The sequence below is a fragment of the Vulpes vulpes genome, chromosome 6 (assembly GCF_048418805.1).
Source record: "Vulpes vulpes isolate BD-2025 chromosome 6, VulVul3, whole genome shotgun sequence".
Lineage (NCBI taxonomy): Eukaryota > Metazoa > Chordata > Mammalia > Carnivora > Canidae > Vulpes > Vulpes vulpes.
Genome location: NC_132785.1, coordinates 130,206,965 through 130,222,414, shown reverse-complemented (window position 1 = coordinate 130,222,414; position 15,450 = coordinate 130,206,965). Strand labels below are relative to the sequence as shown.

General features: G+C 68.1%; 1 protein-coding gene across 5 annotated transcripts; it reads right to left on the bottom strand.

The window, feature by feature from the left end:
• Nucleotides 1-227: 227 nt before the first annotated feature.
• On the bottom strand, nt 228-10,043 carry C6H14orf180 (chromosome 6 C14orf180 homolog). Of its 5 annotated transcripts, none has more exons than XM_026012689.2 (5): nt 9,890-10,043; nt 4,965-5,079; nt 3,366-3,489; nt 1,812-1,847; nt 228-1,404 (listed from the first exon to the last, which is right to left on the bottom strand). In XM_026012689.2, the coding sequence occupies exons 2-5, from the start codon at nt 5,061-5,063 to the stop codon at nt 1,199-1,201; spliced, it is 465 nt and encodes a 154-aa protein (XP_025868474.2). In that variant the 5' UTR covers nt 5,064-5,079; nt 9,890-10,043; the 3' UTR covers nt 228-1,198. The 5 variants fall into 5 exon arrangements, with proteins under 5 accessions (XP_025868474.2, XP_072618517.1, XP_072618516.1 ...); XM_072762416.1 differs by having other exon boundaries at nt 4,965-5,117; nt 9,890-9,954; XM_072762415.1 differs by having other exon boundaries at nt 9,771-9,926.
• Nucleotides 10,044-15,450: the final 5,407 nt, after the last annotated feature.

Below are 15,450 nucleotides of genomic sequence, written 5' to 3'. Positions count from 1 at the left end.
CTGCGAGGGCGGGACCTGGACCCCCCTCATGGCCCCCTGAAGGCTGCCGCTCCTGGAGGCGGGCCCCTCCTCTCCACTGGGCTCCCCAAACCCCGAGCCCTGGAAAGCACCTCCCCAGCCCCGAGGCCCAGAAGGACAGGCTCCCTCTGTGCCCCCACCTCTACTTTAGCTGAGGCAGCGGACTCCCCATATCCTCCCTTGGGGTAAGAACGCCCGGACCAGTAAGAGAGGTGGCAGCGTGTGCTTTAATAGAAAATCAGTGTGTCCCCACTGAGGTCGAGGGGACAGGCCCTCAGGGCATAAGCCCCTGGAGGGGGCGGGACTGGCCGTCCCGTGGGCACTTGTCTGAAGGTTGCTGGGCGGGATGGTGTCTTCCTGGCAGTCCCTCCTGGTGTCTGACCGTGGGCCTCCCCGCTTTGTTCAGGGGTCCCCCTCCACGCAGGGTCTGCAGTTTGTCACCACATGCCTCCCCATGGCCTTGCAACGCCGGTGGGGCACGCCGTCTGCCTACGGTCATGGGACCCAGAGGGCCTGCAGCTGGTGTGCGGCGCAGCCCGGGGTCCGGGCGCAGACGACCGTGTTCTGAAGGTGGCGGGGTCCGGGCAGAGCCAGGTCCCTCTCAGCCACTGCCTGGTGGACAGCTGAGGAGGAGGGGGGCAGCACATTTCCCCACCGGGGCATGAGGGGGTCCCGCAGGCCTTGGGGTGCAGGGGAGGGGCCAGAGCTGGGCTCAGAGCCTGGCACCCCAATGCCACCTACAAGAGGAGATGCCAGGCCCTGCCCTGCGTGCAGCTTCAGGAGGGGGGGCACCACCCCAACAGCCGGACCCGTCTGTCTCCACGGGGTTCTGAGGTCCAGGTCCCGCAAGCCCGGAGCAGCAAAGGCCACTTTCATCTCCGAGGGGTCCCACAGGTACAGGCTCTGTGTCCCTGTCTTCAGGAGGCTCCGCGTGGCCACATCCAGGCCCCGCCCAAGGATATGAAGGAGGGTGCCCACGGGGGTGAGGGAGGGTCTGGGGGGCCCCCGGGGGGGCTGAAGCAGGTGTGTAATTCTAATAAAACCTCACGGGGGACCCTGACAGGTGCAACAAGAGGGGCTCTGAGTGGAGGGGGTGGGGCCCTCTGGAAGCCCCCAGACCTGACCTGGGCTCTCGCCCTCCTGCCCTGCACACGCGAAGCCCTGGGGTGGGGGGCGGCCGTCACAGCTGCAGCAGGCAGTGCCAGCAGCTCAGGGCTGTATGCCTCAGGCGCAGGGCGAGGACGAGGAGCCGGGCCCGGAGGTCCTCCAGGGCCAGCGCCACCGGCTGGGCCCGGCCGCAGTACAGACCGAGCACCAGCACCAGCAGGACGCACACGGACAGCCGCAGGAACAGGGAGCCACGTGGGGGCCGGGGCCGGCTGGGCGCTGCGGGGAGGGGCACCCGGGTGAGCCCCCTCCCGCGGGGCTGGGGGGTGGCTCCAGGGAGAGCGAGGCTCACCCTGGTGGGGGGCACCTTCGGGGCGGGTCCTTGGGGTGCTCCCTGTGGTCCCCATGCGGCCCGGAGCACCCCCATCCCTGCCTGGGGCCTCTGCGGGTGTCAGGTGGCTTCCTGGCCAAAGAGCCCCCCGTTGGCTCTGCCCCCGCAGCCTCCCTTGGGGACGGAGTAACGGGGAGTGACCCCAGAGGGTCTGCCTATGGAGTGTGTCAGGGACCCTGGCGGAGGGAGTGACCTTGTCAGGGTGGGGAAGGGGGGGGGCGGCTGGAGCCACGGGGGCGTGTATGGGGAGGGTGCCGGGCACGGCGTGTGGGCGGGGGCGAGGGTTCACACTCACCCTTGGTGGTGGTGCCAGGCTCCCTGCTGGCGATGTCTGGGAACGAGAGCCACAAGTGGGCTTGGGCAGGGAGGGCCCCTGGCCTGGGGGTGCACAGGGGGGCGCACGGGGGCGCACGCACCCTCAGCCTGCACGGTGCCCTCGGGACCCCACAAAGCACCCTGGGACGGGCCGACTCAGATACACCTGCCCCACCTGGTTCGCAAGTGGGCAGCCCAGGGTCTGGCAGGCCCGCGTCCCGCCCAGTGCCACCCAGCCCTGCCAGGGGTCCAGCCCCACGGCTTCGGGTTCAGGCTGCCAGAACTCAGGGATCCCAAGAGGCGCTGCTGTCAGAGCCTGTGGGAGCTGGCAGGACCCTCCCTCCCATCCACAGTGCCCTGGGGGGTCGCGCACCCCGCCACCTGGGCCCCCTGCCCCGCCTGCGGTCTGTGCCTATCGGGCTGCTGGGAAGCTCCCGGGGGAGTGCAGGGCTGTGTGTGGGGGGCAGCGCTGAGCCGGGAGGGACGAGCAGGTGTGAGCAGCCTAGGGATCGGCGGCCGTGGGGAGAGGGGTTGAGGCCCGGACTGGACCTTTAGGGCAGGCCATCCAGGGAGACCCTAACAGGTGCCGGGCCTGAGTTTTACCCATAACTCGGCAGGTGTCAGGAGAGCCCGGCTAGGTGCGCAGAATCTAAGATGCCCCGTGAGCCCCACCCCTCTGTGTCCTCAGCTCTGTCGTCCCCTCCCCGTAGTGCGGGGGCCTGTGACTTGCTGCTTCCCCGCAGAATAAGGCAAAGTGGAAGATGCAAACCCCAATCAGCTGACTTTGAGTCAATCAAAGGGTCTCCAGGTTATCTGGGGTGGGCCTGCCCTAATCAGGCAAGCTGCCTAGAACCGGCGGTCTGCGAGTTCTGCAGCAGCTCTGGGTGCTTGGAAGAGGGCCCCAGGCCTCGGCTGAGAGGCGGCCCGGCCCGCACCAGACGGCAGCCCCGCGGGACCTGAGCAGACGACCGGCTACACCGTGCCTACACCCCTGCCCATGGGGTCACTGTGATAATAAATGGGGGTTGCTCGAAGCTTCTAAATCTGTGCTAATTTGTTACGTGGCGTAGCTAGAGGTTACAGGGGCCGGTCCCATGGGAAAGGCCAGAACAGGAGCCAAGGGGCCAGGGGAGGAGAAGGCAGGTGGCCATGAGGGGCTCCGGGGCAGGGGGACCCCCAGGACCTGCGGCGGGGGCTGGGAGAATCTGGGAGGGGGCAGTGAAGGATGCAGGTGTGGGAGGAGCCGAGGGGCAGTGCTGGGGGGAAGAGTGGGTGGGCGCCGGGGGCCCTGCCCACCGGCCTTCCCTCGATCGACTGGGATTTGGGCAGCTCTGGATTCTCTGTTTCCTGCCAGTGGCTGTCGTGTTCACCGTTACTGTGTCCAGACTGACCCACCGGCCCGGGTATTATTGGGGTTATGTCTGTGAGACAGGACGGGTGGCTGCGGGCCGTCCGGGTGGCCCTCTGGGGTCCTGGGACGCGTGTCCCCCTGCCCCACCTGGCCCCGGGTCTGCTCCCCGGGTTCCCTTCTTACAGTGCACGGCCACCTCCAGGGGTTCCCGGAACCGCACCCGCCTCGAGGTCCTCTGTGGCTCCACGCCGCGGCGCTCTGTCCGGCTCCGCCTCAGGATGGACGGGGGGCACCTCCTGTCGCCCTCCTGGGGCGGGGGTGGGAGGCAGAGGGAAGCGGGCCGAGGTGAGCCCCCAGGGGCTGGAGACGAGGCGCCCCGGCCAGGATCCCCGCCGCCGCCTCTGGGTTTATGCAGAGCGACGCCTGTGGGGGGCCCGACGGGCAGGGGGTGTGGAGACCCCGTGGACCTGCCCCACCCGCAGCGCCAGCCTGGAAGGGTGACCCTGGGGCTGCTCCCGAGTGCCCGGGGCTGGAACAGAGCCACTGGGGCGGTCACAACCGGACGGCAGTGTTCGTGGTGCCGCGGCTGTGGTCAGTGGCCGCACGGGCCTGTGTCTCCCGCCCAGGCTGTGCCCCCACCCACGGTGTCCGTGATAACGATGGTGAGGGTGACGGTAACTGTGACTCTCCACCGAGGCCATCTTCACGTCCGAGCCGCCTGCACAGAACCTCACCGAATCCCAGCACCCGGGGCCCCTGGCTCTCCTCTGGGCCTGGGTGCGGGGGGCAGGCGGGCCTGAGCCGGGCCATCCGAGGTCAGGGCCTGGCTTGTGCCCCACAGTGGGCCTCCGTCACTCACCGCGGACAAGGCGGGGATCTGAGCCTGAGACCCAGGCTGGGGAGGGACGGAGCCTGGACACAGGGGCCTGCCCAGGGGCTGCCCTCCCACCCACGCTGGAATGTGCAGTTACCAGGCCGCTCTGAGCCTCAGCGTCCCCGTCTGTAAAATGGGGACAACAGGCTGTTCTGAGTGTGAGTACACCCATGTGGAACGGCTCCTGGCTGGGAGGCCTTACTGCTGGCCTCCTGGGGGGCCGGAGACCCACCGAGTCCTGGGGTGGGCCCTGCTCACAGCTGCCCCCTCCCTCTGGCTGGGACACCTGTGCCTGTGGCCTGCTCTGGCTGGGCGGTGAGCACACATGCTAGGTGGGGACTCAGGTCTGAAGTCGGGCCCCCCTTTGGCCTGGCCTGGGCCCTTCCCAGCTGTACCCTCACAGGATGTCCTGGCCGTCCTGTCTCCACCCCCCACCCCCCCGCCCCCTCAGCTGCAAGGTGACCTTGCTAGGGCAGCATCCAGACTTGTTGCTGCCCTGTTCCAGAGCACCCCCCTCCTGCCCCCTCTGCCTTGCCCGCCCACGCTCTCCCAGGGGCTCAGACTTCCTGGGCCACCCTCCCTGCAGTCTCACTCGCTGTACCCCCGCCCTGGGCCCTGGCTTTGCACCTTTGAGTGTACCGTCTCCCTCCCCTCCCAGGGCCCTTGCACCCTCTCTGTGAGACCAAACCGGCCCAGGGCCACCAGCCACCAGCCAGGAGCCCACAGCTCCCCACCTGGTGATTCCCTCTCCCGGGGTTCCTGGGGCCGCGCTGCTCAGGGAAGAACAGGGACCATGCGTCCTGCCTCTGCTCCCCTTTCCCTGGCCCCAGTGGGCACCCAGATCACCGACCCTGGTGCACTTGGCTTTGGGACCCCGGGGTGGAGGCTTGTGCAGACCCCTGCCTCACCCTCCCCGCCCTGGGCACCGGCGAGCCCGGAGCGGCCTCTCCATTCGTCCTGGTCTGATGTCGCGTCTCTGGCCGGGAGTCGGGGCTCAAGGTCCTCATTTATTGGAACATGGTCCTAAGAGAAGCGGAGACCGTATGTGTTGTTGGGGCAGCCTGGTAGGAGGAGAGGGAGGGAGAATTCTCCAGTCGGGCCTGTCCCCGAGGAGACGCGCTGTCCTCCTCCCAGCACGGAGCCCCCTGCACCCTCCCTGGGGGCCAGTGTCCCTCTCATCAGCTTTCAGGGCTGCCGTCTTAAGGCACGACCACCACTCAGGAAGTGTGTGTTATGTCACTCGCAGTGTTTTGAGGCCATGATGGGGAGACCCCGGGGTGGGAGGGAGGGGGTCCCGGGCCGGGCCTTGCTGGGGCGCCCCTGGGGCTTGCCCAGACTCTCTGATCTCCGTCTGTCCACCTCCATCCAGCCCTGTGCCACGCTTGCCTCGATTACTTAGTGGGTGTGAGGTGGCCCCTCCCCACTTCCGCCCATGGGCCCGTGATTGCTCACCCCCTTCAGTGTCCACGTGGGGACACTGAGGCTGGGGCTTCCCCTCTGCCCCTCCCCCTGGATAATGAGAGGACTTGGGGGGGCATGGGGGCCACCTCCCCCTCCTATCCCCAGTCCCAGGCTCCTCCCAGACTCTCTGCTCTGGGGTCCTCAGGGACATCCCTGCTCCCACCCGCTGTACATGGTGAATGTTTGGGTTTTGTGAGGAGCGTCCTGCTCGTATCCTCCAAGGATGTCCACCCCCTGCCCAGGGCTGAGCAGGGCTGCTGGGGAGGCTCCCGCAGTGTCCTCAGCATGGTGCCGTCAGGGTCCCCAGGGGGCGGGCCGCCCCGAGGAGTGAGCAGGGCCCCCCCCCCATGCAGTCTCCCCCGGGGCATGTGACAGGACAGGGTGGCTGCAGCCCTCGGACCCCGCAGGCGTCCACATTGCAGCCGCGCAGAACCCCATAATGATGTCTGCCCTCCACGGCCGGGGCAGCTTCAACTGTTTCTAAATGGAGCAGTTTTCTCCTTCTCAGCATCGGGTGTTTATTGCAAATAGGGTCAGGGACGGAGCCATGGGCCCAGGGAGGGGGACACAGAGGGAGGACGGCTTCTCTTAAGAACTTGCTGGCCTCCCAGGTAAGGAAACAGGCCCAGAGGCTCGCAGAGCAGCACCCAGCTGGGGGCCCTGCAGCACCTTGCCCTCCTGCCCGGCGCTGGGGACAGCAGTGAGTGTGCATGCGTGTGTGTGTGTATGTGTGTGTGTGAGCATGAGGGTGTGCATGTGTGCATATGCATACCTGTGTGAGCATGTGTGCGCACCAGTGTGAGCATGAGTGTGCATATGCATAGATGTGAGCATGCGTGTGCACACGTATGTGCCTGTGTGAGCACAAGAGTGTGCATATGCATAGACGTGTGAGCATGAGTGTGCACATATGTGTGCACATGTGAGAATGAGTGTGCATATGCATAGACGTGTGAGCATGCATGTGCACATGTGTGTGCACGTGAGCATGAGTCTGAGCATTGTGCATGTGCATGTGTGTGAGCATGAGTGTGTGCATGTGTCCATATGTATATATGTGCAAGTACGTGTGTGCACTGTGTGTGCGACGGTGACTGCACATACTCCTTAGTATGTGTGTGCATGCTTGTGCACGCTATTTGTATGCATGTACATGAGCGTGCACATGTAAGTGTGTAGTGTGGGGACGTGTGATCGCACAAGCCTGTGGTGCCTGCCCTGTGCACGTGAGCACACGTATGAGTGCGTCTGTATGACTGTGCCTGTGTGCATGTGTGCGTGTGCAGCGTGTGCAGTGTGTCCGTGCATGTCCTGGCAGGGACTGGGTGGGTCCCACCAGCTTCATCGCGTGCCCGTGTGACCGTGCGTGACCTTGGACAGGCCCCCTAGGCTCTCCGTGCCTCGGTCTACCCAGCTGAAAGTGGGGTCACAGCAGCCACGTGCTCCGTGGGCTTGGTGAGGGCAGCTCGCCGTGCGTGTCGGGGGCTCAGGGTGAGCCCGAGGTGGTGCTGGGGCTCCGTCTCTCAGGGAAACAGTGGCTCTGCTGGGGCGCCGAGCCCAGGGCCCCTCTGCCCCTGTGAGGACGTCCCCCCTCCCTGGGGCCTTCTCTGGCCATGCCTTTGCCTGGGCCTCAGTTTCCCCAGCAGTCGCACAGCAGGAGGCGAGCACTGCTGCTGGCGGGCGAGGGCAGGGCCGTGCAGGGGAGTGGGGAGGCCCCGGGGCCTCTGGCAGCGAGCGTGTAACAGGAGTGTCCGCGGACAGATGGGTGATAACGGGTGGAAAATAGCTCAGGCCTGGGGCCTGCAGAGTGTCACCACCGCCCTGGGCCCCGAGGACACGCCCCGAGGGCCCGCCTCCCCATGACAGTCACCTCCGTGGAGGGGACACTCGCTTCCCCCTGGGGGAGGGACACTGAGCCTGCCGGTCCCTGGAGCCGGAGCCTGGAGCGCAGGGCTGCCCAGCGTCGTCTCTGGGTGGGGGCCCCCCGGCTGTCCCCGGAGCTCCTGCTCTAGGCCCGCGGGTCAGGGGTGCTGAGCGGGGAGCCCCACGCTCACCCGCCGTCCTTCAGGGGCACAGGGCTGGCCGAGGCCATGCATCCACAAGAGCCCCGACGGTCTCTGGGGTGTGGCCCGCCGACGCTGAGCCTCTGTCCCCCGGCTCTCCAGCCCAGCCGCGCCCCCCGCCCCCCGGCCCCCAGCTCTGCACACGGGGACCACCAGGCTCCCCGCCTCCGAGAGTGCAAGCCCCAGGGCTGGGCCGCTGTCCTGCCTTTGCTGTGTGGTGCCACCCGGTGGGGTCGTCGCCTCCGCCCGGGCCAGGCCGACCACGCCTTTGCGCCCCACTCGCCCCCATGCCCACCGACCACCACCGCCGCTGGCGCGTCTCCATCCTCACCGGGGTCCCTCGGACACCCCCGAGTAGTGCAGCCCTGCATGGGGAGGGGGCCTTCGTCAGCCCCGACGGTGGCCGGCAGCGGCTTCGGCACCCACGCCTGCCCCCGTCACCCCTCACACCCTGCACCGTGCCTGTTCACCCCCGGGACCCCGGGGCTCAGGGGATGGGGAGCCTGCCGGGCGTCCTGTAGCCCCGGGGAGGCGGAGGGTCTCCTCCCGGCCGGTGGCTCTGGAGGCTGAGCCAGCAGAGCCACAGCCCGGGATCCTCCCACTCACCTGTCCTGGTGACACCTCCTCCAGGGGGGCCCTGGGCTGGCGCAGGTGGGAGAAGCATGTCAGGGGCTGGAGAGGCTGGAGCTAGGACCCCACGGTCCACACACCACATACATGCACGGCGCCCCCATGCACACGCACACACCCTCACACACAGACCCCGGCCCACCTGGGCTCCTGCAGGTGCCGCACCCCTGCGTGGCCTTGCCCACCTGCCGGGCCCCCAGTCCGCGGGCGATCAGAGCCTCGAGCGGAGTGGGAACCGGAGCCTTCGGCTCACAGGCCCGCTGGGAAGTTTCCATTACAGCCGCGGGGCCGCGGCCTCGGGTGGCCGTGGAGGAAGCTGTCAGCGCCGGCTCCGTGCCTTGGGCCGTTTGCCTTCCCCCTCCCCCAGCAGCTTGGCTGAGTTGGGGGGACGCTGAGGCCTTCCTGCAGCTGGACGAGGGGACAGGAGGCCATGGGCACCCCCAAGCTGGCCTCCCCTCAGGAGGACGGGGGTGCCCGGGGGGGGGCGGCCGGAGCAGGCTGGCAGCTGCCCAGATAACACACGTTTCTGATTTAAGCAGGAGGAGGGCCCCCGGGGACACCCCGGCTGACCGCTCGCTCACGGGCTAGCCCAGGCGCCTGCCTGGAGATGGGGACACGGGGACGGAGCTGTCCTGGCAGCCTCCAAGGACACTCCCCCACATCTCTGGACATGCATCTAGGACACGGGTCAGGGGCATGGCTGGGTGTCTGCTGGGTGCAGAGGGGTGCCCCAGAGTGCGGCGCGGCCGGCCTTGGCCTCCAGCCCCCAGGCAGGAGGGAGGGAGGAGGTGGACCCTAGCCTAGACCCTGGCCACAGTGAGACCCAGGTGGGCCCCTCACCCCGCGTCCCAGGCCCTCGTGTAGAATGGACGTTGTTCGCCAACCGCCCAGTACGCTGCCAAGACGGAGAGAACGTGCTGACCCCCCTGGAGGGACCTGCAGGCAGTGGGTGCCCGATAAATGCTGTGCTCTGAGGTGAAAGGGTGACCCAGGTGCGCGGTGGGCCGGGTCAGCTCAGGAGAGGGCCATGCTGCGGCCGGGCTGAGTGACCGGGCCCGACTCCAGGGTGCCTGCGCGGACCCACCTCAGCGGGACGCTCCCCCCACCCGCCCCGGCCTCGGCCCCTGCAAAATGACGGGAACCCCGTGTGTTGGCAGCTTCCGAGGAGACCGCGCTTGGCTCCGATTTGTGGAGTCGCGCCCCCCAGCCTCGTGGGGGCTGGCCGGGTTCCCACTTCACCCGAGGACGGCCAGGCCTCAGCAGGAGCATGCACGGACCCTCGGCCCGGGCCAGGCCGCTGAGGAAGGGCGCAGAGTGCCAGGCCCCTGAGGCGTCTCCGCGAGCACCCGCCACCCCCACTTTTCAGACAGGATGTGAGGTTCAGAGGGGCCTGGGTCTTCTGGGGTCACTGACCACGCTGGCTGGCTTGGGAATGTGCCCATTTTAGCACCAAAGGCCATGTCCCCGGTGAATGGGATGGACGCCTCCCCCCAGTCCTTGTCCACGGCCTCACAGTGTGGCCCGCCCTCTGCCCACCTGTGCACCTGCCCACCTGCCCACCTGCTCGCCTGCCCATGGCACGTTCTCTGCCTGCATCTCTGCTGGGAATCTCCACTCTGGAAGCTTCGTTCCCAAATGGGAAGTGAGTTTCTACCTATGCCCCTGAGCTGGGCTCTCACCTGGCTCCCTCCTGGGTCCGCGAAGCCAGGCTCTGTGGCGTCATCCCCTGAGAGGGGTTCAGTGTGGTCCTGGCCCGATCTTGGCCGCAGCACCCCCCCCCGCCCCCCTGGAGGGGCGGTCCCTTGCCTGTCCAGTCCCTTGCTGCTCCAGTCTGGAGCTGCTGCCGGGCCGCCCGTGGGGCCAATCTGTGGCCGGCCTGCGTCCCCGCCCCAGGCCCCTCTGCAGGGCTGCGGAGCCTGGCCAGCTGGCAAGAGCTGAGCTATAATTACCTCTCCCCTTTGGCAGAAATAGCAGTGACCCTGCGGATAGGCCGCTGGCCCGGGCGCAGAAGAGGAGCTACTGGTTTCCCAGGCCCTGAACACAGACAAGAGACGGGGTCAGTGCCCCCTCCCTGCCCTCCTGGGTTCTGGGTCCAGAGCTCTGCGGCCTTGGAAGCCCATGGCTGGAACCAGAGGCAGAGCGGGGGTCGGGGAGGCAGAAGGGTGGGGTGATGTGGGGGCTGTAAGAGGCCCAGTGAGCGGAGAGTCCAGCCTGGCTCGACCCTGCCCCAGAGAGGAGCCCCGGGGAGGGAGGGGCCACCCTGCTTCTCACCCCTGCACCCCCTACATCCTGCTCTGGGGTCCCAGGTGGAAAATCCAAAGCGTGGATCCCATGCTGCTGATTAGGGGTGCAGGGCTGAGCCCCACATGGGCCTGGTAGGCGGAGCTGGCATTCGGGTCAGAGGGGGCGGCAGGGCAAAGGGACCAGCATTTCCAGGGTCCCCTCTGGGCTGGGGCTCCTTGTGTCTGAATGGCAGCTGCTCTGCTGCGCAGGTGCTGAGCTGGCCTGCATCCGGGGCTGAGGACAGTGCCCCCCTCCCGCTCCCGACCCGCTGGCACACGGGGCAGCCCGATGGGGCGAGGCCCGAGAAAGGACAAGGAAGTCAGGTGTGGGTGTATCCCAGAGGGGTCAACCCGTCCTGGGGAGCCCGAGGAGGTGTGGAGAGACGCCCCACCTGGGCACTCAGGCAGCGCTGCAGGGTCACCAGGGGCATCCGGGGAGGACCAGGGCCAGGAGGGGCAGTGGGAGCCGAGGGGTGACTGCCTCTCCGGGTCCTGGGGCCCCCTGCGGGCCACGAAGCCACGGCACCTGGAATGCAGCGCTGACGCACGGTGTGTGCGGAGGTTGGCGAGGTGTCATGTGGGGGCGCGGCCCCCGCGCTGTCTCCGTGCTGGGGGAGCAGACCCCCTTGTAAAGGGTCAGATGGCCAATGTGGCAGGTTCCCTGGGCTTGACTCCGCCTCCTGGGGCAGGAGCAGCCGAGGCGCGGACGGAGGATGCACAGGCATGGCCTGTTCCACAGAAGCTCTTTCCACCTTCATTTATCAAAGGGACACAGTTTGGTGTCCCCTGTTCTGGGGATACCACCCGGGAGGGCTGGGGACAGGGGGGGTCCTGCCTGCAGCTTGGCTTCCTGAGGTCCTGGAGCTACAGGAGCCCTGCCCCCACCCTGCACCCGCCGGGCTCCGGGGCCGCTCTCTTGTGGCCCTCCTGGCCGGGGCCGGGGTGGCCCAGCGCCTGCTGCCCGGGAGCCCCGTCGCCTGCCCCTGCAGCCGTTAGCTCCAGGTGATTTACTGGCGAGCCCCAGGCCCAGCGGCCCGAGACCCGCCCCGGCCTGGTAACGTGTCCGGCCTCATCTGGTCAGACGTGGCGCCCTCTGCTCGCCCCTGCATCGACTGAGCTTCAGACCCGCCCGGCGTCTGCAGGGCGAGATAAGGCAGGCCCAGGGGAGTCCTCAGACGCTCCTTGGTCCCTGTGCCCCTGGGGAGGCGCCGTGGGGGCCAGGAGCCTGGGTTGGGTCCTGGCTCGGTTGCAGACCAGCGAGGGGACCCCAGGCAACACGCCGTGACTCCCCTGGACGCCGGCAGCGCCGAGACCCGCTGCAGCCCGCCAGGCCTTCCATCTGCGGATCTTCACTGTGCCCCTGCCCTGTGCGGGCCCTGGGCACACAGCGCTGTGCTCGCTTGGCCGCGGGTTCTCGGGGAGGCAGCACGTCCCAGAACCCATGTGGTTCCAAGAGCTGGGAGGCCTAGAAGAGAAAAGGCTGGGGGTCTTTATTAGGGTTCCCCAGAGAGGCGGGCGGGTCTGAATACGAGTGTGTGCGTGTAGACGTCGCCCTGGTGGACCGGTCACCCCGGCCTCGTGCGGGCTGCGAGGTCCCACGGCCGGCGGGCGGCCAGCTGCAGGCCCGGGGCCGCCGTGGGTTCCGCTCCAAGCCCATGGGCTGGGCAGACCCGGGTCCTGGCCGGAGGACGGCGGAGGGCGCGGCTCTCTCCCCTCCACACGCTGCCCGGGCCCCCACGGATCGGACGAGGCCCCCCACACCGGGCCGGAGTCTGCTTTACTGGGCTCGCTGGGTCGGGTGGCCGTCCCACCCGGGGACGCCGGAGTTGTGTCCCGCTGCAGCCGGGGCGCCCGCGGCCCCCCACGCCGACAGTCCGGTGAGCCAGGGCAGGGCTGACATCGTCGGAGGCCGGGGGGGCCGTGGGGCTCTCTAATGGGGTCCCAGTGACTCAGGGTGGCCTGGGAGCGTCACAGAGGCCTCCGTGCTGGCCCAGCTCTGGCCGGTCCACCAGGCGACCCGGGACCAGGACCGAAGTCCTGCTGGATGAGGGAGCCTGAGGTCGGCGCTGGGAGCCGAGGCCCAGATGCGGCCCCTCCCTCGCCGTGGCCGGGCTCCAGGGCCGGGTCCAGCGTGGGCAGGTGGCCCAGCCAGGCTTGAGGGGAAACTGCCGAGGGCACTCGCCAGCTCACCCCTGTGTGGCCCCCGTGCAACCCCTGTGCGACCTGGGTCACAGGGCTGCATCCCCACGGGGAGTAAATTAATTTCCCTTGTTTGCTATTGCTCCAGTCACCCTGTTTGTGGCACCTGGTTATGGCAGCTGCAGCCAACGGCCAGGCCGTTCTCAGGGAGGAGAGCTGTGGGGCTGGCGGAGCCACCCTGGGGTGCCCGGGACAGGGGCACGGAGGGGCCCGAGGATGGGCCCCGGACCCTCCAGGGTGAGCACGGGGCCTGTGGGTCCCGACGGGTGTGGGCAGAAGCGAGAGGGCTCTCAGCGCCACTGCGGGGCCAGGAGGGATGAGGCGGGGGACGTCCCCCCCGGACTTGGCCGGAGCCCTTTGGTGGATCGGGAGTGAAGGCTGTGGCTGGGTGGGGGGCTCGGGAGAAAGGAAGGGCGGGGGTGGGAGAGCACGAGCCTTACACTGGAGGGGCTGGTGCACACGCTGGGTGGGACCCAGAAGGGGGCCGAGGCTGAGGTCCACAGGCCGCCCTTTGTGGGAGACATGGGGGGGCGGCGGGATTTTCAACCAGGCAGAGGAACAGCTGACAGTGAGGTAGTGAGTCCTCCACAACTGGAGGCAACCAAAGGATGGTTCCTGCCCTTGGGGTCTCTGAAAGGCTCCCCTCAATTCTGGGGTAACACCGGGGTCGGAGGTGCAGAGGGAGGGAGAGCTGGCAACGTTGAGTGCGGCGTCTGGCCTGCGTGTCCAGCAAGGTGCTCGCGACCTGCAGCTGCCGGGAGACGCCTCCCTGCTGGTCCACAGGTGCGGGCGGAGGGTCCTGCCTGAGGTGACAGGCCAGCTGCGCCTGGCCATGCCCGCGGCGCGTCGTTCCCGGGCTAAAGCACGGACCCACTGGCCCTTGGGGCCACGCCTGGCCACCCGCCACCCAGCCGGAGCCCCCAAGCAGAAGCCGGGCTGCCGGGTGGTGCCCCCCGCCCCGAGGCCGGGGGCCGCGCCAGTCGGAACCGCGGGGCGCGGGGCGCGGGGCCCCAGTCATCTGTCTCCAACAGCTGCGATAATGGGAACCGCTGGGCCCCATTGTGCACTAACAGAAGCGGCCCCTTCTCCCATCTCCTAAATTATTCATGACCTCCAAGAGGCTGTAAAAGTCCTCAGCTCTCTACAGGAGCCATAATTACAATGATAAATTTTATTTATAAAGCCGGTCCCTCCCGCGAGCCAGCTGCCTGGGGGGCCGTACATAAGCCATAACTGAGCGAGGGGCCGCGGAAAGCTGCCTGTCACAGCTGGCTTTCCGGCGGGGTCGGGGGGCTGGCTGGGGAGGCGGGGGACGCCGAGTGGGGGAGCTCCCCGGCTCGCCCAGCCCCCCGGGCCGTCTGTTTGGGCTTTAATGGGGTGGCCGCGTGGCCCCAGGGCGCTGCTGTTGGGGGCCTGGCTCTGCCATGTGGGTGCCCCGGTGTCTTGTCCTTGGGCTGGGGGCCCTGAGGACCCGTCGCAGGCACACGGGGACGTGGCACGGGCCCCAGGGCCTCCCCCTCACTCAGGTGTGGGCACGTGCTGGGTCCACAGAAGTGATGGGCGTTCGCGGAGTGTTCTTGCCTCCTTGTCCCCCTCACTGAGGCCAGTGGGGAGGCGCCAGTGTCACCCCCTGGGCTGACAGGTTCTCGGGTGTTGCAGGGGTGCGCCCCACACAGGGCCCTGAGGTGAGCTCCGGGAGTGAAGGTTTGCACCAGGGCCTTGGCGGCCTCCTTTGCAGCCTGCACCTCACGGCTCCTGGACACTTGGCACTGGGGGGCCCTGCTCCCCGTCTCCTGACTGCATGACCTGCAGCCCGGCACCGCCCTGCCCGAGAGCAGCTGCCCCCCACCCCCGCGGGGGCTGCTAGGGCACCAGGGGACTGGTGATGCCCACGTCGGAGCTGGCCTGGCAGTGGCCCAGCAGCCCGGGACCCGATGCCCACCACCTGCATGGCCCAGGCGCGCTTGTCACTGAGTGCACCCTCCCCGGGTGTCTGGGTGCTGCTGACCCTCCTGCCGTGCGCAGGTCGGCGTGTCCCCAGGCCGGTCTGTTGGTTAGAGAGCTGGCCTCGGTGCTGGCATTGCTGCGAGGGGACCCAGACGCGGCCACGGTCAGCGTGAGGGCGTACGGGGACACATAAACCCGGGCGCAAGCCTCCTTGCCGGGGGCCTGGGCGTGGGCCTCCCATCGTGATGTTAGAGCCCCCGGCGCACACCTGGGCTGCACACTAGCCGCTGGCAGGGCCCTTCAGTGCTTCCCTGGCTTGTGCAGTGAAAGTCATTACGGTCGACAAAGCCAAAGAAACCTGTGGAAACTTCTAAACCACCCACCCTGGCCGAGAGTCATTCCATACCCCCTGAGTGGTTGCAGAAGTCAGGACGATCCCCAAACACTCACAGGACACAGGGTTAGGGGTCTCGCCCCGTCCCCACTCAATTCACCACGTGGCCCCTTCCAAAACCAGACACCAGGTGGAGACCTCCCGTGAAGCCCCCCGCCGTGGGCCAGGGGCCAGCTGTGGCGCTGGAGGTACCTGTGGCAGATCGTGGTGACGGGGGTCTCCGGCAGGCTCCACGGGAGGACCTGGGCAGCGCATGCTCCGGGCACAGAGGTGCCACTCTGCCAAGCCGTGGTGGTGGCCGCGGCCCCCAGGAGACCCCACCCTGGGACGCCTCCCGTGGAGGGCCAGCAATGGGCACCTGGTCAGCCCGCGCGAGCCGGAGGGCATCGGTAGGTCATGCTAACAGGTGGCCCAGACC